The sequence below is a fragment of the Penicillium lagena genome, assembly GCF_028827675.1.
Source record: "Penicillium lagena strain IBT 129212 chromosome Unknown utg000001l_segment0_segment0, whole genome shotgun sequence".
In the NCBI taxonomy this organism is placed as follows: domain Eukaryota; kingdom Fungi; phylum Ascomycota; class Eurotiomycetes; order Eurotiales; family Aspergillaceae; genus Penicillium; species Penicillium lagena.
In genome coordinates, this window is record NW_026623222.1 from 332,503 (window position 1) to 354,508 (window position 22,006).

The window sequence follows — 22,006 nt, forward strand, 5'->3', positions numbered from 1 at the left end:
TTCCCCTGGTAAGAATAACGAAGCTTTTCAGTCCTATCACTAAGCTCACTGATATTTTGAAGCACCGAAAACAAGAAACAAATTAAGATACACTATAATTACACATGTATATCAAGGTATCTGTTTTTGCAGGGTTAACTTTTCCGGACCACAAACCCAAGGCAGCAGGGTTACATATATTTGGTACCCAAGCAAAATCCATCAGTAAATTCTGAACATCGTGCCACGCTGTAATCTTCAGCGTTCCCAATACCTGGGTCAGTCTCAGTCGGAACCATTCTCGCTGTTCCTTTTCATACGAAGAGGACCCCCCCATTACCAGAAGCCAGACCCTGAGACGCAAGGAAGCATGATCACTAGATTGGATCGGCAAAGATGACAACAGATCTTGAAGTTCCGACACCGCAATCTCTCGTGCGTATTTTGAACGAGGGATGGGAAATACAACCAATATACCGTATAATAGCGCTGCCCATCGACACGCCTGGTATATGAAGAGACTGATATCAGCTTCCGCCGAGCTCCCTGGTAGAGTGGTAAAACCAGCGCGAGATTGCATCGTTGGCGCATCATAATCCGAAGGAAGAGACAACAGCGTATGGATCACGACATCGCGAGTGTCAAGCATGGCGTCCATATCAACATTGGTCATTTGGCCGGTAGAATATGCATCTAGAGCCATGGAGAAGTCTCCCAGCGACGTGAAGGCATTCACTAGATTGTCGGACAATCCGACATTCTTTAGGATCTCGAAACCTCCACCCATGGTTAAACATGCGGGTTCACATAAGTTGAAGTTGACTAATTCTTTATATTTCTTCATTTGGCATGGTCTCCCCTTAACATCCAGCAATGGATATGCAGGCGGGGAGAGCGTAGTTGAAGCCACGTTCAATGCCGCGCTATCGAAGTCAGCCGACTAAATAAAAATTCCCTGTTGCTGCAGTTACGACTTAGGCCGACAGAGTACTCACCAGGTAATTACCCAAGGAAGGCCAAAGGAGCTAATCTTTTCTATGCCACCGCATTTTTCAACAAGCTGCAGAACAGCATTCCAATGTACATTTCGGCAAGCGAGAGCGCCATAGGTATCCAACCAGCGACCACTCGTCAAGATGGGATAGAAAGGCGATGGATCTCGGGCCATCAGCAAACTTTCACCCTGTACATTTGTGGCAAGGCATATAGTGATCATGATGAGATCTTCGAGCGTGTTTGCAGAAGTTGTCATGTTGTGACAGTTGATTTGATCTCTTGTTGCAACGAGGGCTCTCGTTTCCAAGGAGACTAATTTCCCCTTATCGCGCGGCTTCTGCCCTGCCAAACTCAAACGAGACGATAAGTGACAACGCGCAGAAAATACAAACGCGTGATACAAAGCTGGATTCTCAAGGCTCCGAGGTAGCCAGTACTTAGGAAAAGGATTGACCGACCCTTCGAAATTGTAGCGGAAGCCAGGCCACAACCTTGTGGAGATGTGATCGATGAGTTCAGAGTCATCAGGTTTGCCTATGGGCAATGATAAAACACCAAGTCGATCCAGCGGAGTTCTTGTTTCCTGGGCCTTGTCCGAGGTTGCTTTTTCGGTCATTTCCGTGTCGATATCACTGTCCTTAGGCGAGACTTTCTGCATGACCATTGCTTCGCTGAAGGCCGGCGAGGCAGGTGGCTCGTGTCGCGCACATCTTTTTCGCAGAGTTTCGTTCGCAATATGTCTCCTAACGGACCCTCGCTCCTTTCGAGCCATACCGCCGTGGTGGCCTCTGTGCTCAACGAAAACAAAGTTGGCGTTCCGACCCACTAGGCCCATGTTGCCGACAAAAGCAAATTATGCTTGTGGTGGAAGAGTCTCGTATGGTCCACCAAGATCGAACCGATTGAAGTCAGCAGAAGTAGTTTGCGGTTTGCTTGAATATCAAACTTTATGTTGAAATAATATGCCACAACTTTAAGAGCATTTTCAGATTCGGTGTATGACGAGAAAACCGGTCCAGCTGTGGTACCCCGCCGGCATCTTGGCCCGGCATGTTAGTAATAGGCCCACCCACACCGCTTCCCAGAGTGCGCCAGACCGTAACAGTCATTCACACCGTAACCGTCAATTTGATCAAACCACCCATAACCATACTTTTCGAAGCGATATCTTCCACCCAACATGCCTGCACCCTTTAAATTTGACGAATCTCGTATGCGACGCATGATTGAGGCCTGCGAAGCCGTCCAAGCCGAAGAAAACCCAAATATCGCTAAGATTACGCGTGAATATGGCGTTCTTTGTATGGCCCTACGCGACCGCATCAGGCTTCCGACCTAACGAGGGTACATCAAGAAACGTGATTGCTTCAAAATCCAAATCTTGTCCTGATCTTACTGAAACTCAGCGAGGTGAAAATATCACCGCTGTTGAATGTATCGCTGCCGATGGTTGGCAGATAGACCCGCTATTCATCTTTAAAACTTCGACTTCCCCTGAGTCTGACCGCCATCAAAAACGCGCGATGCGAATCGATCGATTGCAGTGAGGAAGGCTAAAGAAGCTGCCGCAGAAGAGAGACGGCTAGCTTGTGACCAGGCGACTGAGGCTAATGAAAGCCGGGATGAATCCTTTGATGCCGAAGAGGATGACTCAGCCTCGGAATAGAGACTCTCTTCCACAGTCTTGTACGACGACACTTGATCTTGAAGGGAAGGAGGCTATGGATCATGATGAGGATGATGACGACGATGCTATCCTCCTTTGCCTGACACCCAGCAGCGTGTATCTAGTAGAAAGCGCAAGCGCTCAAAGCTACTTGATGGCTACGTACTTGGGTTTCAATAATTAATTATTTTTCAAATTATACGACGCTTTTCTCTGAATTCACTTTCTCTCTCTGTGTATTAAAAATCACAAACAAATACACGGTAAAACTCCCTAAATTTACACAACTTAAGCCAAAGCGAGCAAGTCACGTTTTAGACCTGTTTGTCCTGTTTGTGGACCCTGAGGGTCACCCGCGTCGAGATGTCGGACCCTCCACGCACCCGTGGGGCGGTGCAGGTGGAGGGTTTGGAGCGTCACCCGCGGGTGAGTGCCAGGTCTACCAACTAGTTACTAGAGAGTATGATTGGTCAATACTAGAGTTCCTAGGGCAGCCCGTAGGGATACCCGCTAAGAACCCAGATACCCGCGGGCTGCCCGCGGGCAGCCCGCGGTGAGCGACGGGCAGGTAGTTAGGACCCGGCCCAAAGCGGGCGGTGACGAGGCCTCGCTTGATCTCCCTCTAATCTTCATCCAACGCAAAGAGCAGCAGCAATTCTGACGACATTCGAATTCATGACATGTTTCTCCTCCATTTGCCAAAAGAAATACTGTTATTACTAGTGACGTTCCTAGAAGCAGAAAAGGATATCAACTCGTTATGTCAAACCAACAGCCAACTCCACACTCTCTTGAATCCATACCTCTATCGACACAATTCTATGAATTCTGGCAGTTCTGCACTAGAATGGGCTGCCAAGTATGGAAATCAGGCTACAGCTCGGATGTGTATTCAAGAAGGTGCCCAAACCAGTGTGACGGATAACCTTGGCTACATGCCATTATCCTGGGCGGCGCAGAATGGGCATACAGCGGTGGTAAAGGTATTACTTGAAGCTGGTCAGGTGGACGTGGACACAAAAAACTCCTGCGGTGGGACGTCCTTATCCTTAGCTGCTGAAAATGGGCACGAGGCGGTGGTGACGCTATTACTTGAAACTGAGCGGGTGGACGTGAACTCAACGGACTGCCATTCTCGGACACCCTTATACGGGGCTGCTGTGCATGGGCATGAGGCAGTGGTGAAGCTATTACTTGAGACCGGCCAGGTGGATGTGGACTCAAAAACCTCCTCTGGTGCAACACCTTTATCCGGGGCTGCGCGAAATGGGCATAAGGCAGTGGTGGAGCTCTTACTTCAGACTGGGCAGGTGGACGTGGACTCAAGGAACTCCCATAATGTGACACCATTACTTCTAGCCTCTCATTACGGACATGAAGCGGTGGTGAAGCTCTTACTTCACACTGGACAGGTGGATGTGTGCTCAAAGAGCTCCTCTGGTGCAACGCCTTTATCTGGGGCTGTGCGAAATGGGCATGAGGCGGTGGTGAAGCTCTTACTTGGGACGGGGCAGGTGGACGTGGACTCAAGGAACTGCTATGATGCGACACTATTACTTTTGGCTTCTCAGCATGGGCATGAAGCATTGGTGAAGCTGTTACTTGACACCGGGCAGGTGGAGGTGGACTCAAAGAACTACTCTGGTGAAACCCCGTTTTCTAGGGCTGCGTGGAATGGCCATGAGAAGGTAGTAGAGCTCTTACTTCAGACTGGACGGGTGGATGTGGACTCAAAGAGCTCCTCTGGTGCAACGCCTTTATCAGGGGCTGTACGAAATGGCCATGAAGCGGTGGTGAAACTCTTACTTGAAACTGGGCAGGTGGACCTGGATTTAAAGAATTCTTATGATGAGACACTATTACTGTTGGCTTCTCGTTATGGGCATGAGGCAGTGGTGAAGCTCTTACTTGACACTGGGCAGGTGGACGTGGACTCAAGGAACTTCCATGGTGAGACGCCCTTGTCCCTGGCTGCTGAAAATAGACATGAGATGGTAGTGCAACTGCTACTTGGGACTGGGTAGGGAGAGGTGGATGACCATGATAGCTGGTGCTCTAATGGTAGATAAGAATTTTCTGATCTATAGCCACGATGCTAGAACACTTGGGAAAGACTTTCTAAACCACTGTATCTCGATACCAACGCCGAGAAAGCTTTCGGATTGCTCCTATTTCTTCTTGACGACAAGCATGAACTGGTGGGCGATCTCGCAAAATCGCTCGGGACTTCCCTGCTTGGGCTGTTCAGATAGTAGATTCTACAAGAATCTATGGACCGTTACCATATTATAACAATGACTCATTTGTTACTATGAACTAGCAGGTACCTCTACAGGTGAGCTGGGACCGTTGAGAAAGTAGTCTATTTGTTCTACCATAATGTCAATCATAGCCATACAGCGTCATCTATCATTCGTTACTCAGCCCATTTATCCAGGCCTAGTCCATCTGGGCAAACATCTCCAGCGCTTCATCTAACTTTCCAAATACACCACTATGCCACCCCTTCAACGCTTCCCACTCCTCCCTCGGCAACATGCCCCGATTCATGCGCAACCACCCCCCAACAATAAAATCCGCATAACTTGCCCTACTCCCCATCAGAAATGGTCCACTCGCATCCCTCCTATACAACCTAGCAAGCCCGCCTAGGGTCTCCTCGAATGACCTCAACACCTCCCCCCGCTTCTCCCCGCTAATCCCCATATCCTCCCACGGCACTCCCGCCCTCCGCGAGAACTCCGCCTTGCTCTCCTCTGCGGTAGCCGGATCAAAAGGAAACCCTTGAACTATCAGCTGCGTATGCGCAGTAAACGCAGCATCCACATTGGTATTGAACTTCGCGTACGCCGCAATATGCCCCTCCGCCGCCTCCGCCTCCGCAATTGGCGCAAAAAGCTCCAAGTCCTGCCCAAAGACGTACCCTAGCTCCTGTGCCGGGAACAAGTCCCCCGCCCCCGAGGACGGGTATTGTTCCTGCAGGTATGTCGCAATTTCAAAGGAGTCACCCACTATGCGCCCGGTCGCTGGGTCGGAGATAACGGGAAGGGTTTGGTAGGGGGATCCGTCGACGAATTTGCGCGAGGCGGGGATGTTCAGAGCGCCGCGGACGGAGCTGATATCGGGCAGAGGCACCCATCTTGTTTTGTATGGAGTTTTTTTGAAGTTCAGGGCGTGGCGGGTTTTCCAGGGGTTTGGGGAGCAGGCAGTCTCTGCGGCGGGGGGGCGAGGGCGATGTCATAGAAGGTTATTAGGGCCGTCGTGGACGATGTAGTTGAGGTCGTGGTCGTGGTTGTCATGGTGAAATTTGCACGACGAATTGGAGTCCAAGGAGTTGGTGGAGTGTAATGGAGTCTGTTTGGAGCTGTTGATTGATCCCTAGCAGAGCAGTTCTATATACTAACTATGAGGCGGTGATTCAGGATGAGTCATGCCGGATGGGGGCCGCGTGCGGTATGTACCGACGAACTATAACTATTACACAGAGTGACTCGGACTGTTCGATTGTTAAATCAGGAGAGTCTTCGCCAATTTTATGTCTAGGCCAGAGCCCATGCCTTGAAATGCTCTTTTATATTGTTTTTGGGTGCTGAGATCATGGACGGCGCGTCTAGTGGACCTCGTCCACGGTCTTCTCGAACTTCGCCAGCTCTTCTGGTGAGATAGGATATGTGTGTTCTTGCGACGGGAAAGCCCGGCTCTTGACCTCCTCGCGGTACTGGGCAATTCCCCGCGATGCCTCGCCCCAAACATCGGCAAACTGCTTTACAAACTTAGGCACGAAGCGACCGGGTTGGAAGTAGCCTGTCATGTCGACCTGCACCAAAACCTGGCCCGAGCAGCCATTGCCAGCCCCAATGCCAATGGTGGGAATCCGGAGTTTCTGGGTGATGATCGTGGCCACCTCAGGCGGCATCGCCTCCAAGACAAGCATAAAGGCCCCGGCCTCTTGCATGGCGATTGCATCGTGAAGGAGCTTCAGCGCACTCTTGGCGGTTTTTCCTTGGACGCGGAAACCGCCAAGCGAGTTCTGTCGTTGGGGTGTAAGGCCCACATGACCGACGACGGGCACACCGGCCTGGGTAATGCGTTTGATGGTGGGGGCAATCTCCTCGCCTCCTTCGATCTTGACGCCTTGTACGCGGCCTTCCTTGACAAGGCGGATGGCGGACTCCATAGCCTGCTCGGGGGAAATCTCGTACGAGCCCATAGGCAGATCCGCAATCTGCAAGAAAAAAAGTAGGGCGTGAGACATTGAATTCATCTGCAGGTTCTCAAGGCAAACTCACAGTAAAGGCACTTTTCGTTGCCCGAGCTACACTCCGACAATGCAACAGCATCTCCTCCATAATTACCTCGCTTGTGTTATCCAGGCCCATCGCCACCATCCCCAAGCTATCTCCGACCAGAGTCACGTCCATGCCCGAGACATCGGCCACATGGCCACTAGGGAAGTCGTGCGCCGTGATCATAGTGATTGGCTCCCCTTTCTTATAGAGGGTTTGTAATGTTTGGATGGTGACCTTCTTGCGCCCATTAGCCGGGGTGGGAGCAGACCAGGAGCTGTGTCTTGCGTGGCTGTATGGGGAACAGGACAACGACGATCGCGAGGCGGAGGAAAGGGATGGTAAGGACGAATCGAAGCGATTGCTTTGTTGACCAGCTAGGAGAGGTAATGTGGTCCGGAGCCGTGACGGCACAGCTAGAACTGTCCGCGAGAGCGGCCGCCATGCCGAGCTCGGTATAGCCATCGCGATACCCTACACTGTAAATGGCGATCACAGCTGCGCAGGGCCGATAATGAACGAGAGTCAGAGGGTTCCAGAGGGTTCTGGCAGGCTGAACCGGACAAGCCGATCGGCAGAGCTGATCTGCTTTGTTGGTTGGCAGTATATCGGGCACAAATGCAATGACCTCACTGCCTGGGAAACAGCGCTGGGTATTTATGCTCGTTTCCAGAATGAACAATACCTCCCCCTTGTCGGATCTGCGGTGTTCCGTGCCTTCAAACCTCCATCGGTCCGAGGGTGAGACTCGCAAACGTGCTGGGTTGTCCGGCGTAGACGGCAGTCTTTCTTCAGGTGGAGTGAGTCTTTCTTTTCTCGCCTGAATTCTGCAGTTTCTGTTTGTGTCGAGGGTCCAACGTACCGTTTGGGATGTTTTCCCGGCCAGGGCGAAGCTGTCAGATGATCTGATGAACAATTTCTCTGCCAATGTCAACACGAGTCAAGCACTGGTCCATCGCGGTGTTTGTGATATCTGTCGTCGGCTGTCCAATGCAAGTCATACACCGCCTTTCTCACCGCCCTGTGTCTGGGCCGAGGTTGGGCTGCCCTTTGCTTCTTTACTCAAGTGCACAACAGCCGAGATACCGATCCACCAACCGCATCGCTCGAGTCGGAAAATCCAGGTAACTTGTTCATGTCCCTCGAGGTCGAAAAGCCTCTTGACGGGCCAGTTTATCCTGGCGGAACCCAAATGTTCGGTCGCGAGACGGTAAGATTCCACAAAAGACTCATACCGCCGCTGTGCTGCGACCGCAACATGCTTTTCCTCCTTGAACCACTTTTCTATACTGTCGCTATTGATCAGACTCAGATGCGCACAATATACTGGATGATTTTCATCTATGGTTTTAGCTAACGATTATCGCTTTTTTCGTTTCTGTGCATCAGAGTACATCGAGAAATGGATCGATGTATACCTTTGTTGGCATGACCAGCGGCGATTGATTAAAAACTGGCACAGATGACGTGATGCTTCGTAGCCATTGCCGGTGTCCCAAGAAAATTGATTCTTGAGTTGCATGAATTATATGCGGATGCCAAAGTGATCGATGTGAACCGTGACTTGCAGATAGCGTCGTCAGCAGTGGCTGCGCTATTTCCTAGCGCCAATGCTGGGCTGGCGCTGGATTTATCAGGCTTTAGCTGTCTGGATGAGAGATAAGCAACAGCTGGTGATTGAGTTGTCCCGCTTCTATTATCGTTGACTTGGATCCTGATCACCGGCCGTTCGAGCTCATGGACGGCCGAGAAGTGGAAGCCCCGCTGCCTATCTCCCGAACGATACATTTACAAATGGTCAAACTAGTAATCCGCTGATATGACCATTGACTCTGATTAGCTTCTGGAATCTCACCATCAATACGTTCGAGGCGTTATCAGCCAAGGCAAGTTGTTCATTGCCGAATTGACGGAAAGATGAGGACGCTTTGCAAGATATTGGATATTAGTGGGTAAGATTGCCGCCTCTGGGCGATCTGCTCCGGGATTACGGGGTGAGCCGCTTCCTGGGTAATCTGAGGTGGCCATCAGCCGGCCCTAAGCGTCAGCTGAGGCGCCCCCCGGCACAATCTAGTATTAACCCCGGATGATTACCAACCCCTTTAGTTCTCATCGTGCTTCCAGCCCGTCGCCTGCTCCGGTGCTAGCCGTCTTATTATCTACTAGAGTTTCTAGGAACCCAAAGGGAAGGTGAAGTCGCATTCCAATCATGTCGTTTATGCTTCTTCTCGCTTTCTCTCCGAAATTCCGAGTGAGCAATTCGATTCTCTTTAGTCTGCCTCGGAAACTGAAAAGCCCCTTATTTTTACGTTCTATCCTTTGCACTAGTAGAGCAGACATCGCATACTAGCTCCTTCTCAACACGCTACGTAAAAAAAAAAATAACGAATACTTTCCCTTGCCATCGTCGGCTATGTTCAACGCGCTGTACCATCTTTGGTCCTAGAATCAATATCCGATCTCACATGATTGAGCAAATATCTGAATGCGTTCCATCGCGGGTCTCGAACGTATCGCCTATGCGGGTGTCAGGCAAAGATGGCATTGGCGGCCTGAAATAGTATATTTTTTGTCGCGTCAGCCATCCGCCACCCTAGCGAGGTTTCTTATGATCCCTTCAAATCTTCAACTCACTATGCGAACGGATTGCCGTGCGATTGACCGTAGCTAAGAATGGCCCAGCGACCCCGTGAACCAACCACGATGTCGTTGCCAGATTTGTTTTATCAGACCGAGATCCCGATCGCCTAAGATTACTACTCATGATCGCTCACGATCGCTCTCCGGAGGATTGCATGGCTCGCGTGCTTCGCCGCGCTTGGCGGAATGTCCGTGAGGTCAAAGCAGACGGCCTCCGTCCAATAATGGCAGTCACATGGCCCGCAACTTTTATCGGTTAAATTAGTGGCGTAGCATTATCACCTGTCTTTCAGGACCAGCAGAGTAGCCCCCTGGCAACCCTCGTTAATGATTATAATATATCGCGTGCTTATTATTATTATATTTTAGGGGAGATAGCGCAATTGACTTTTCTAAGACATGGCCACCCGACTCCAATCCAGCATGTTTGAGTTATCAGTAGTCGCCACGTGGTTCGATCGCTTAGTCTAGCCCCTTTTCTTGAGGTCTAGTATGCATGTTCCTTCTTCAAAAGGAACTATCTCTCTTATCTTGGAGCGCCACAATTCCTTGGGACCGCGGGGTAGGGACCCTGACCAACAGAGCACCTTCCCATTCTGGGTTAGATCTCCGAGATGAGTGGTGATAACTTAACTCTGAATGGCTTAGGCCTTCTTCCAGACTCTGAGAGTCCGCCAATGATAATACGGAGACGTTTTCTGGGCTATCCACTTTCAAGAAATAGGGTTACACTTGTTTGAGATGCACTGACAGGCTTAGATCCAACAACCGTGCCCATCTCCTGGTTTGCTGGACTTGGCCAGTATGGTTTCATCTCAAGCTGGAACTAGCCACCACACACCCCGGACTCCGGTGATACCCTGGCGACAACCACTTGACTGGCTTTGAGGGAATTTTCCCCCCACTAAAAGCATTGGTTATATATACGGTCACCCCGAGCACCCTTCCCCTGACATTCTCGCATCTTTCCTAGGTCGATTGAGCAACTGAATCCTCCGAAGCAACCCTTCACAGCTGGTCCTGCCATCATGGCTAACTCAGCGGGAGCTATGGCCATTGAGCCCATTGCCGATCCTCGTGCAAACCCAGCAACTAACGACGAAATCGTCGAGGGCAAAATCATGGAGCGCAACTGGGGTCTCGAAGCTCGTGTCGACTCCACTGTCACGTTCGAGGAATTTGCCTACTGGGCTGAGATCGAGCGTGCCGATGAACAGGAGAGGAATCGCCAGTACGTCGAGAAGCGCGGTCCAATGTCCGTCGCCAAGATGCTCAAAGGTCGCTTCTCACATGGCATTCATCATGAAGAACAAAAAGAGCGTGAGAAGGCTGCTCAGGAGTCCAGTGACGGCGACCATAAGGGCCCAGCTGTAGTTCAGCAAACCGACCTCACCGTGACAGACGAGGAATGGAAGACTGCGGCCAGGGCTTTGAAGACGGCCAGCTGGGGGACTGTCTTCTTCTTAATTACTACGGATATTCTCGGTTGGTCAAGCTGCCCGTATGTCCTAATCCTCCCCGATGAACTGACCTATGCTGACTCGGATCCAGATACGCGTTTTCCACTGTGGGTTACGGTCCTGGCGTTGCTCTCTACGTCATCTTCTCTATTGCCGCAGGAATCAGTGGTTATATCCTGTGGCGCGTTTACCTGAGCCTTGACTCATCCCGATACCCTATCCTGAGTTATGGCGACACTTTCTTCCGCGTGTTTGGCCGGAGGTCGCGTCACTTCATCAACGTGACCCAAGCTTTTCAACAATTCATGACTGTGGCAGTCTTAATTCTCGGAAGTGGCCAGATCATCGCTCAGCTCTCGGGCGGTACTATCTGTTACATTGTGTGCTTCCTCATTTTCACAATCTTTGGTGTTTTTGCCGGGATGATGCGTGGCTTGCAGCATGTCGGGTGGCTGGCTAATGGGTCGGTTTGGTTGAATATTGTCAGCTTCATTATTGTGTGAGTATTGTAGAATATCTCCTGTTCTACGGACTAGTACTAACAGTGCATTATAGCATGGTCGCAGCGGCCCGTTTCACAGTCGACTATGAGGCTACCACCCAGAGCACGCGTGTTAAGGAGATTGGACCTATTATGACCTTTGGAGGACCGCCGCCTGCCCAGTACCAGCCCGCGGCAGTTGGATTCGCGGGACAGTTGAACGGTATCAACCAGATGGTTTGTACGTATCTTCCGTCTAATCTCGTTGCTTGCGCCTATCGCTAACCCCAAAAATAGATAGCTGGGGCGGTGCTCTGCTCTTCGTGGCCTTCTTGGCTGAGATGCGTCACCCGATGGACTTCTGGAAGGGACTGATGTGCGCCCAGATCTTCATCTGCGTCGTCTACATTTTCTTCGGTGCTTTTGTAAGCCGTTTTCCCTTTTGTCACAACGTTGAGCTAGCTAACCACAAATCTCCCTATGATGAAGGTCTACTCCTTCTATGGACAGTACTCGGCCCAAGTGATTACTACCGCCATTACACCCTTTTCTCTGCAAACTGTTGGAAACGTCTTCGCTCTATTGACAGGCGGCATCGCATGCAGTAAGTGTCTACCAAAGCTTTTCTTACTTATCTAACACGCTACTCCCCAGTTATGTACTTCAACATTGGTATGAAGACTGTTTACATTGAGGTCTTCCAAGAAGTATTCCACTTCCCTCCTATCATCACTCGGAAAGGCCGCATGATGTGGTATGCCTTGGGACCGGTCTACTGGATCGTAGCCTTCATCGTTGCTGCCTCCGTTCCCAACCTAAACGGTGTCTCGGGCTTAGTCGGCGCCCTTCTAATTCTCAACTTCACCTACACCTTCCCTGCCATCTTGTACGTGGGTTACAATTGCCAGATGGGCGCTCGGCTTCCAGGAGAAGGGTTTGACGCCTCCACACGTGTGACTGTCAGACACGATGGCGGCTACAAGAGATGGGTTCGTGGTTACATGAAGAAGTGGCACATCAACATTGCCAGCACGCTGTACTTCCTGGGCGGCCTCGCTCTCTCCGGAATGGGCTCGTGGGCGGCTATCGAGGCTCTGATCGCGTGGGCCGATGGGCAATCTTCAATTGCCACGTCGTGGGGATGCGCTGTTCCGGTATAGGCATGGACGCATCTAGGGAATGAATGGACTGGTGGAACTATTGATATGTAGTTTGCCTGGATACGGCGAGGAACTTCGTCAAAGAATCGGTAAAAGCTATCAATTCCTAAGACTTTCTTCCCAGGCGGCACTGGGGCCAGGAAGGGATATCTCTGTAGATTCCGCTGCAGCGATAGTGTGATGGCCCAAAGTAAAGGCTATAGACCAAAAGTCCGACGGAATGTTTCCCTCTGTATGTAACACGAGTCCCGTCAATCAATACAGTAATATTTATTGTTGTCTCATTTGGTTAAATAAATCCAGTTCACCTTCCCTTGCTCTATTCTCACTAGTAGGCAGTATCGTTTACTTTCTCAACAGAGAGAGAGCGTCCACCAATGGACTTATATTCAGCTGAACGGAAGGTGGTCTGCGAAATGAATTTCTTCGTTAAACATATTGGACTTACATACAAGGCTGAACAGAAGAACCGAAGGACCTTTAAGTTCTCAATCCTGGCTCAGCCTAAGGCTTCGTTATTAAGAGGAGAAGATTATTCTATTTCCCCGCATTTGCTCCGCATGGGCAAAAGCGAAGATATATTTTGGTTTTGGACCGAAGAGCCGCGGCTATTATTTGCCTCCTTTTACCCAATGGCTTAAGCGAGCGGGAAACCCTTCCATTATACTAAGGGCTAAAAAGGGTTGTTTTGTTTGGAGGGCGGGGGGGGGGGGGGGGGGGGGGCGCTCAAAGGAGAAAGCGTGTTTAAAGCTCAATTCGGAAAGCAATCTCCGCTCGGATTCGTGGGATCCAACGAGGCTATTAAATTAGGGTGAGGAGAAAACCACAGCAACCCCGTTGGCCCGCACCTGTTAGTTTTCTCCGCTGTAGCCCTTTTCCCACCCGCACTCTCATTATTATTCGGATTCTTCACAAGCCCGTTTCTATACGAATAAATAGCTCTTTGGCCCATTGCAACTCGCTTTCTTCTCGTCGTTACACCCATAATCAATCAATTCAGGCACGGTACTCCAGGACGCCCTTCCGGTCATTTTCACTCCTTAACCGGTGCCTGTCACACGGCATGGGCAGAATTTCCGTTTAATCAACAATACTGGAATTTGACTTCACCGTGTGCGCCAGTCTATTACTCAAGTCACATATCCGGCCAGCGTGATTGAAATTCATCCTCTTACGCCCCCCCGTTATCCTAAATGCCTAAGCAACCTTGGTAGTCTCCGAATACCTCTCTCTATATTTCCACAGCTAGTGAGACTCTTTACCAAAAAGCCCGTTTGCCAAGCTATACTGTCGACGACTCATCGACGCGAATCAAAACTTACAATTGAAGATAAAGACAGTGTTCTGGAAAACTTATTACAGACAGGCATGAGTGAAAAGAACTCTTTTGTGGCGGGAATCGACGGCGCCAGCGGAGATGCCACCGATGGTATCAGCTACGAAGGACATGGCGCTTCTCATCCCTCAAATCGCCAGCCGCGTCTCCAGCGACGATTGAAAAGCAGACATCTACAGATGATTGCAATTGGTGAGTCCGTCCTCCCAACCTGCGGGAAAATTTGTTCATGTGTATCTCAGGTGGCACAATTGGTACAGGCCTATTTATCGGAAGTGGCGAGGCGATATCTCACGCTGGGCCAGTCGGGGCACTCATCGCTTATATGTTCATTGGTTCCATTGTGTTTTCGGTCATGACATCTCTTGGGGAAATTGCGACGTACATTCCCATCCCAGGGGCATTTACAGCATATGCCTCGCGACTTGTAGACCCTAGCCTCGGGTTTGCCATGGGCTGGATCTACTGGTTTTCATGGGCCATCACTTTCGCCCTAGAGCTGACGGCTACTGGCCTGATCATCGAGTATTGGGACCAGACCATCCCTATCGAAATCTTTATTGCGGTTTTCTGGGTGATCATTTTCGCTTTCAACTTGCTACCCGTCAACTTCTATGGTGAACTGGAGTTTTGGCTCTCCAGCATCAAAGTTCTCACCGTCGTTGGGTTCATCATCTTTGGCATCTGCATTGATGCCGGCGCTGGCCGCCAAGGTTATCTTGGGTTCCACAACTGGGTGCATCCGGGTCCCTTTGCTGACTATCTCGTGACTCCTGGCCCAACTGCCAAATTCCTGGGCTTCTGGGCGGTCCTCATCCAGGCCGGCTTCTCATGTCAAGGGACCGAGCTCGTCGGACTGGCTGCCGGTGAAAGCGAGAATCCTCGAAAGACGGTCCCATCGGCCATTCGCAAAACCTTTTTCCGGATTATCTTGTTTTTCGTTCTGACCGTGTTTTTTATCGGCCTGCTGGTGCCCTCGAACAATAAGCGACTGCTCTCCTCGGCCTCAAACGCATCAGCATCGCCGTTTGTGATCGCTGCAGACCTGGCGGGTGTCCCCGTTCTGCCGAATCTACTCAACGCAGTTCTTCTGACAGTGGTCTTGTCGGCTGCTAATTCCAACGTTTATACTGGCAGTCGTCTGTTGGTTGGCTTGGCACAGGAAGGCTTTGCACCCCATTGGTTTTCCAATACGACCAAAGGTGGTGTGCCATACAATGGAGTGGTGGCCACCGTTGCAATTGGCTTGCTTGGCTTCATGAATGTTTCCAGCAAGGCCACGACCGTTTTCAACTGGCTACTGAATATGTCGGCCGTGGCTGGGTTCATCCTCTGGGGCACCTTGAATCTTTGTCACATTGCCTTCATGCGGGCGCTTAAAGCCCGCAATATGTCTCGGGACATGCTGCCTTACAAGGCTCCGTGGCAGCCTTTCCTGGCATATTACGGATTGTTCTTCAACGTTCTCATCGCTTTGACCCAGGGTTTTACGGCGTGGATCCCGGCATTTGATGTGAGCGGCTTTTTTGCGGCCTATATTAGCTTGATCCTGTTTGCCGTTTGTTACATTGTTCACAAGCTCGTGTTTCGAGACCCTCTGGTTCGCCCGCTCCAGGCCGATCTCGATACTGGCCGTCTGGAGATCGAAAATCAGCACTGGGAGGTTATCATCCCTACCACTTGGTATGGCAAAGTCTGGCGGATCCTGGTGGACTAAGTCTTTTCAGAGGTTGGTAGAGACTGGTATTGGGAAAGTAGATGTTGTCCCTCTGCGTCATTGGTGCTTGTAAATATTTCTTTCGACGGCATGTTGACTTGTCATGGCGAGCGAATATAAAAATCAGTCACTCTGTTCCGGTGCTGCGGAGGGTTCGGGTATTGCCACAGCTGGTGTTACCCTCGGTATCTAGTAGTTCCATGGATTTTCGCAGCCTGATCCTATTACAATAGAGTGAATAAAGTGAGTAACATGAGCAAAGAACCGACCGCGGGCGACGATCGTCCTAAATGCATGTGAAGTGGAAACTGTTCGACCCACATAACCGTCCCTCATCGCACTGGTTTCCCCTTTAGAGCCGTCATGTGAGCCGAGGTCGCTTCGGTCACCAATAGTCCTTCGGGGTATTAATTCTGGGGTAGCTCATTATTATTCATTCTTTTTTCAGTTCACTCCTTCCACTCTTCACTCATCATAATGGACGCCCTGCAACAATATTCGCAATCCGCGCTGGCGCGGCTGCCCGAGCCCGCCCAGCAGCTTTTGCGCACTCCGCTGGCCCAGAAAGCGCTCGGTGTCGTCATCGCCCTCACCCTGCTTCGCTCCACCAACAACTTCTTGTCGCGCTGGACCATGAACAACTGGCGGCGCAACGAGCCCTGGCGCTCCGAGCGGGAGCTTATCCTCATCACCGGCGGCAGCAGCGGCATTGGCAAGCAGGTTGTGGAAGACCTCGCTAAGACCGGCGTACGCATTGTAGTTCTGGATATCAATGAGCCGACCTCGGCGTTGCCCGCGAATGTGTCATTCTATCGCGCCGATATCACCTCGTCCGCAAGCATCGCCGAGGTGGCGGCGACCATTCGGGCCAACCATGGGGAGCCGACGGTTCTGGTCAACAACGCTGGCGTGGGCTACGACGGCACAATCCTTGAGGAGCCCGAGGCGAAAATTCGTCAGACCTTTGAGGTCAATACGATTGCGCATTTCCTGATGGTCAAGGAATTCCTGCCGGCCATGGTTCGGGCCAACCACGGCCATGTCGTGACGATTGCCAGCATGGCCAGCTTTGTCGCGCTGGGCGAGATGGCCGACTACTGCTGCACCAAGGCGAGTGCCTTGGCCTTCCACGAGGCCTTGCGTCAGGAGCTTCGCTACTGGTATAAGGCGCCGAATGTGCGCACTAGCGTTGTCCACCCGCTGTGGGTGCGCACGCCCATGATCAAGGTCTTGACCGACAACGAAGCCCACTTCCGCCAGCCCATCATGACGCCCCAGGTTGTCTCCGACGCCATCTGCAAACAGATCCTGACGCAGAGCAGCGGCCAGGTGATCCTGCCCGCCAGTCAGTCCATCGCCAAGATTGTGCGCGCTATGCCCAACTGGATGCAGGAGGGTGTGCGATCACTCGTCTCTGGCAACATGCACTATATGCGCCAATGCCAGCAGCGCGATCAGCAGCAGCAGGGCAAATAGACGGGGATGGGAGAATGTATGTATATATTTATGTGTCTATGATAGTCAACCCAACAATGTACGTGTCAAAAGAGCCAGGAGAACCGAAGGAGGCGCACATCAAGGCAACGAAGAAATCATTAAATAATTCTAGCAGTATCCCCGGGCAGAAAAGAGAAGAAGAATTCTTCTGCTGCACGATGATGTTTGTCTTGTTTACAGTACAGAGTGTTGCCTGAGGCGCCATCCACTGTTCCCTCCAACCCTCCTTTCTTGTTCGTCAACCTAACCACCTCCAAAAATCCATTTCCCACACACTTTCTATCTCTCTCTCTATCCATGGGCTTCAAACGCGCCCGAGACGGCCAGCTCCTCCAGCATCCAGTAACCCCCTCTCCGGCCACAGCCATGTCGAACTCCACACGATCGCCGGCGCTGCCCATCTTCGAGACGTTCCGCGACGAGCTAGACGAGCACCATGACCGCCGTGAGCGCATTATCAAGACTAGTCGCGATATCACCGCTCTCAGCAAAAAGATGTATGTGCTTCCGCTGGTCCCTGATTGTCTCGCACTAACGAATGCTACCCCCAGTATCTTCGCCCTGCAACGGTAGTCCTATCCCCACTGCTCCCCTCCCGACGAAAGAACCACCTGCTGATTGCTGGCAGTATCCGGACCGTCAAACAACCCCTGCCACCCAAGATTGATCAGGAAAATGAGTCTCGTTATGAACAGATCCGGGCGCTTTTTGCCTCGGTGGTCCTCGATCTCGCTGGAATCAAGGCGTGGCGGTACCAACGTCAGATCAGCTCGGGCCTCCAAGAATTTGTGGAGGCTATTGCCTTTGAACACTACCTCCGGACCCAGACACTACTCACGCATGACGAGGCGGCCGCGCGGGTCCCCGCCGGGATCGCCCTGTCGGAGGAGGACTACTTGATGGGCCTGTTCGACATGACGGGTGAGGTGATGCGGTTTGCCGTCCTGGCATTGAGCTCGGGCAATGCGTCCCAGGTGACGGAGATGACGGGCGCCGACGGAGACGCCAACCCGACCGCGACCAACACCCCTACACTTGCGCAATCCCACGCGGACCTCGTCATTGATTTGCGCGCCATGCGAGCCCAGTTCGAGTCCCTCAGTATGCCCCAACGCCACTCCATGCTACGCGACTTCGTCAAAAAGGTCGAGGTGATGCAGACCAGCGTGGAGAAAGTTGAACGGGCGGCGTATGGGGTTCTAGTCCGGGGCAGCGAGCGTCCCAGCGGGTGGACACCGGACTTGTCGGGGCCGGTCGAGGTGGAGATTCACTGATCGGCATGGTGTCGTTCTCTAGCAACTACTTCCTTGCTAGCTTACCCTTGTACAACAATAAATGAGTATTATTGAGATCGGGAACAACAAAAACACAATCGTTGCTACGGGAATCGCGTCATGGTGACATCACCACCCCCGAGGGGGGTGAGAAGGTGTAAGAATAGCGCACAAAGGGACTCAGGGAGTGAGTGACAAGAGAACCTGGACCCCCCAAAAGAAATTAATAACGCTGCGGTAACCCAGTCTTCCCGATCGCCCAGCTCTGTTCTGCTCACGGGCTCGGGAGCGTTAGCGTTGCCGGGTTAAGCCGAGCGCGGGTCCTCTTCCTCCGATAGGATCCCTTGGGAAATCAGATCTTCGGGCTGTGGGCGGTTCTGAATCTTGTGCTCGAGACTATCGGCGAGCATGTTCTTCTCGAGCTCGCGGGCGTTGGCTTGCAGGCCAGGCGCGGCGGTAGACGCGGGGAGGATGTTTCCTGAATTGGCGGGTGATCAGTTCAGTTCCCGTCTTGTACCATCCAGAGAACAATGTGGAACGGTGAACGTACGCTCGATCAGCTCCTCGCGTTCCGGTCGCTTCTCCAGATTCCGCTTCAGACTGTCCGTGACGCGTTGGCGGTCCAAGTCCTGGCGTGTGGCTTGGAGCGATCTGTGGAGCGGGGAGGATTAGTACCTATCCATTCACGCCAAGCGTAATACGGAACCCGTACGGTGCGACTTCCGTGTCGAGCAGGATATGGCGGTCCTTGAGGTCCTGCTTGTCCGGACGGGTCTGTAAGTGCTTCTCGAGCGAGTTCCGGCGCTCCGGGGAGGCGGCGGTGAGAGGGGTGTGGTCGATGTTGGACATGGTGAGTGGATGATGATGAGGGCTATGGGATAAGTGGGTTGCGTGATGCCGAGGAGGGGAAAGAATAGAGAAGGCGAAGAGAAGAGAAGAAGAAGAAGAAGAAGAAGAAGAAAGAGAAAGAGCAAGAGCGTCCGGTCCAGTCAGTCCAGTGACGTGGTATTCTGCGGGGAACCCTTGTCATGCATTAATTAACTCTATATAGTAGTCTATATATAGTATACTCTGCTCTAGTATTCTAGTATACTACTATATAGATTGATACCACTAGAACACCGTGCCCTTCACCTGCGCCACTTTCTTCAAGTCGATGTTGCGGATCAGCAGCATCCAGACAAACGCCAGCCCAATGATCCCCGTGCCCACCGCCAGCATCCTCGTCTGCGAATACGCATACGCCTTCTGGATCGCGATCCGCGTTGGACTTCCCATCGGATATTTCATCTGCGCTGGCACCTTCTCATAGATGACCGCCAGGTGCGGCAGCGCAGACGCAGGGAGATACCTCTTCAGAGCCTTTTCGAAGGTGTTGCTCCAGATGGCACCGCAAATCGTCGCACCCGCCGAATCGCCAACGGTACCCACCACATTCAGCAGCGCCAGCACGCCCGCCACATGCTGATGGTCGACGGCGGCCAATATGGCAATTTGCTGCACGATGATGAAGATACTGCCACCGATCGAGATGAAGATTTGGCACATGACAATATACCCGATGGACTGGTCCGGGCGCCGGAAGTAGATCATCAGGCCCTGCGCCAGGACGTAGATCGGAACGGCGATGTACAGTGTCCACTTGAATCGCCCAGTGACCCGGATCGCCGCACCGACGCCCAGCAGCAAAACACCAGAAACCACGTCAAACGTGTTGTTGACATACCCGGCCTGGGCGATTGAGAGATTGTTGACGACGCGCAGGAAGGAGGTGAAGTAGTTGTCCCAACAGTAGTACGAGAGCTGGTAGGTCGCATCGAGGAGACAGGCGCCAATGACAGTCCGGTTGCTCAATAAGGCGAGGTTGAACATCGGCACTGGTGCCAGGAACGTCTCGTAGGCTGCAAAGACCCAGAGCATCACGAATCCAACCACTAGCATCGCAATGATATAACCCGTCGCCCAGCCATCAGGTGCCGCCGAAGCGATATCAAACGGGAGAAAAAATACGGTGAGGCCGGCAGAGAATAGGAAGACGCCCGGCACTGCCCTCAATCAGTATTTTGCTCGCCCTAAGAGCCGTAGTACTTACAGTCAAATTCCATGGCATAATACCAGAGGCTCTGGAGAATGGTTCGGCCGCTCTGTTTCCTGACCAAAACGCCGTCCTTTCGAGCTTTGCGGACATTAAACTTGAGCACAAAGTACAGAGGGGCTGCGACGATCGGAAAGATGATCGCAAAGCACCCAAACGCCCATCGCCAGCTGATCTGGTAGTAAAACCTTTCGGATGCCTTGGCTCCTGCGAATGCCGTGATGATATAGGGCGAAGACGTGAACGCGTAGGCCAAGCCTCGATTCTTCAGCCGGGACACATCTGCCGTGATCACATCCACACAGTATGTCATACCGGAAAACCCCAGAGTCCAGAAGACCTAATATCGCGCCCGTTAGCATTTGCAGTGCTGATTTGTGCGTGATTGGCCTGGCAGTCTTACATATGCAGCGCAGAAAGTCGCCAGATTATTGCAGACCGCCATGAGAACCAACCCCAAGGTCGCAACAACCGCCATGAACAGGAAGCCTTCCGCGCGGCCCCAGACATCCATGATCTTTGCTAACGGGATATAGCATGCCGCGCTGATGGAATCTGCAACGATATAAATAACATTGAGCAGCGAATGAGACTCGAATGCACTCGTGACGTAAGGAGTCAAGTTGGAGCAAATCGAGCTTTGGAATGCATTGACAAAGTAAAGGAGCCAGATGCTGTTCAAGAAGAACGATGTCAGCTATAGCATAATACTGGGGAGAGGGCCGGGCCAGTAAGAAGAAACAAAAGGGACATACTTAAGGAAGACTGCAATCAGCATAGGCCTTGACCATGTCAGGGTCATTGCTTCAACATCCCGAACTCCGCCTTGTAGATCTTCACTCGGAAGATCCGCCTGGAACTCGTCCATGCCGGTGTTGACAGCGACATCATCGGCAACGGGGTCTCTCTTGCTTTCTTCAACTGCAGTCGTGGTTTCCGTATTATCGGCTTTCGTTCCGTGGAACACCCTTTGGAAGATGGGAAGGACTGCCATTGTGGTTAACTAGGATAGAGGAGACACGAAACAAAGGGAAACGTGAGAGGGAGATCTTTGCCCTTATAGAACGTAATCCCTCCACCAAAATCCCGAAGTCGGCCGCTAAGCATGCCGCAAGTTAACAGTCGTGCGAGCGTGATCTCGCATTTTCATTCGTCCACCGATACAAGGCATGAAAAATCTCGACCCCCTATAATGACCCACCAAGACAGCTAGTCGCTTGGCTCTATCTAATCAGATGATCTTATCTAGCATGAGCTATACTCCGCAGAGTAAGGTTGGCTATGCAGATTACGTGGTTCAGTCCTATTAGCCCCGCTCGCTTCCTCTGTCCCAGGGAAATGAATTATGGAACCTGGATCGAAAGACGTTTTGTTGTCTCGGCCCCTGCGCCGATTCTCACGATAGCAGAGTTAAGCGAA

General features: G+C 51.8%; 11 protein-coding genes across 11 annotated transcripts; 5 read left to right on the forward strand and 6 right to left on the reverse strand.

Annotated features, from left to right (window-relative positions):
- Positions 1-315: 315 nt before the first annotated feature.
- N7510_000118 (uncharacterized protein) lies at positions 316-1,810 on the reverse strand (the record flags this gene model as incomplete). Its single annotated transcript, XM_056972048.1, has 3 exons — positions 316-356; positions 457-902; positions 975-1,810. 3 exons carry the CDS (start codon positions 1,808-1,810, stop codon positions 316-318), a joined length of 1,323 nt encoding a protein of 440 aa, XP_056837165.1.
- A 1,652-nt stretch (positions 1,811-3,462) lies between these two features.
- Positions 3,463-4,665, forward strand: N7510_000119 (ankyrin repeat domain-containing protein; the record flags this gene model as incomplete). The annotated part of the gene is made up of 1 exon (XM_056972049.1): positions 3,463-4,665. One exon carries the CDS (start codon positions 3,463-3,465, stop codon positions 4,663-4,665), a length of 1,203 nt encoding a protein of 400 aa, XP_056837166.1.
- A 415-nt stretch (positions 4,666-5,080) lies between these two features.
- N7510_000120 (uncharacterized protein) lies at positions 5,081-5,940 on the reverse strand (the record flags this gene model as incomplete). The annotated part of the gene is made up of 2 exons (XM_056972050.1): positions 5,081-5,756; positions 5,909-5,940. The coding sequence occupies 2 exons, from the start codon at positions 5,938-5,940 to the stop codon at positions 5,081-5,083; spliced, it is 708 nt and encodes a 235-aa protein (XP_056837167.1).
- A 311-nt stretch (positions 5,941-6,251) lies between these two features.
- On the reverse strand, positions 6,252-6,896 carry N7510_000121 (3-methyl-2-oxobutanoate hydroxymethyltransferase; the record flags this gene model as incomplete). The annotated part of the gene is made up of 1 exon (XM_056972051.1): positions 6,252-6,896. The coding sequence occupies one exon, from the start codon at positions 6,894-6,896 to the stop codon at positions 6,252-6,254; it is 645 nt and encodes a 214-aa protein (XP_056837168.1).
- A 19-nt stretch (positions 6,897-6,915) lies between these two features.
- Positions 6,916-7,392, reverse strand: N7510_000122 (Pyruvate/Phosphoenolpyruvate kinase; the record flags this gene model as incomplete). Its single annotated transcript, XM_056972052.1, has 1 exon — positions 6,916-7,392. One exon carries the CDS (start codon positions 7,390-7,392, stop codon positions 6,916-6,918), a length of 477 nt encoding a protein of 158 aa, XP_056837169.1.
- Positions 7,393-10,595: 3,203 nt separating this feature from the next.
- N7510_000123 (uncharacterized protein) lies at positions 10,596-12,668 on the forward strand (the record flags this gene model as incomplete). The annotated part of the gene is made up of 6 exons (XM_056972053.1): positions 10,596-11,068; positions 11,119-11,526; positions 11,583-11,749; positions 11,806-11,933; positions 11,998-12,112; positions 12,163-12,668. The coding sequence occupies 6 exons, from the start codon at positions 10,596-10,598 to the stop codon at positions 12,666-12,668; spliced, it is 1,797 nt and encodes a 598-aa protein (XP_056837170.1).
- A 1,368-nt stretch (positions 12,669-14,036) lies between these two features.
- Positions 14,037-15,721, forward strand: N7510_000124 (Arginine permease CAN1; the record flags this gene model as incomplete). The annotated part of the gene is made up of 2 exons (XM_056972054.1): positions 14,037-14,196; positions 14,247-15,721. 2 exons carry the CDS (start codon positions 14,037-14,039, stop codon positions 15,719-15,721), a joined length of 1,635 nt encoding a protein of 544 aa, XP_056837171.1.
- Positions 15,722-16,198: 477 nt separating this feature from the next.
- N7510_000125 (uncharacterized protein) lies at positions 16,199-17,197 on the forward strand (the record flags this gene model as incomplete). The annotated part of the gene is made up of 1 exon (XM_056972055.1): positions 16,199-17,197. One exon carries the CDS (start codon positions 16,199-16,201, stop codon positions 17,195-17,197), a length of 999 nt encoding a protein of 332 aa, XP_056837172.1.
- A 318-nt stretch (positions 17,198-17,515) lies between these two features.
- N7510_000126 (translin family protein) lies at positions 17,516-18,492 on the forward strand (the record flags this gene model as incomplete). The annotated part of the gene is made up of 2 exons (XM_056972056.1): positions 17,516-17,787; positions 17,847-18,492. 2 exons carry the CDS (start codon positions 17,516-17,518, stop codon positions 18,490-18,492), a joined length of 918 nt encoding a protein of 305 aa, XP_056837173.1.
- Positions 18,493-18,797: 305 nt separating this feature from the next.
- N7510_000127 (RPEL repeat-containing protein) lies at positions 18,798-19,341 on the reverse strand (the record flags this gene model as incomplete). Its single annotated transcript, XM_056972057.1, has 3 exons — positions 18,798-18,970; positions 19,043-19,143; positions 19,205-19,341. The coding sequence occupies 3 exons, from the start codon at positions 19,339-19,341 to the stop codon at positions 18,798-18,800; spliced, it is 411 nt and encodes a 136-aa protein (XP_056837174.1).
- Positions 19,342-19,605: 264 nt separating this feature from the next.
- On the reverse strand, positions 19,606-21,581 carry N7510_000128 (uncharacterized protein; the record flags this gene model as incomplete). Its single annotated transcript, XM_056972058.1, has 4 exons — positions 19,606-20,537; positions 20,585-20,927; positions 20,991-21,261; positions 21,343-21,581. 4 exons carry the CDS (start codon positions 21,579-21,581, stop codon positions 19,606-19,608), a joined length of 1,785 nt encoding a protein of 594 aa, XP_056837175.1.
- Positions 21,582-22,006: the final 425 nt, after the last annotated feature.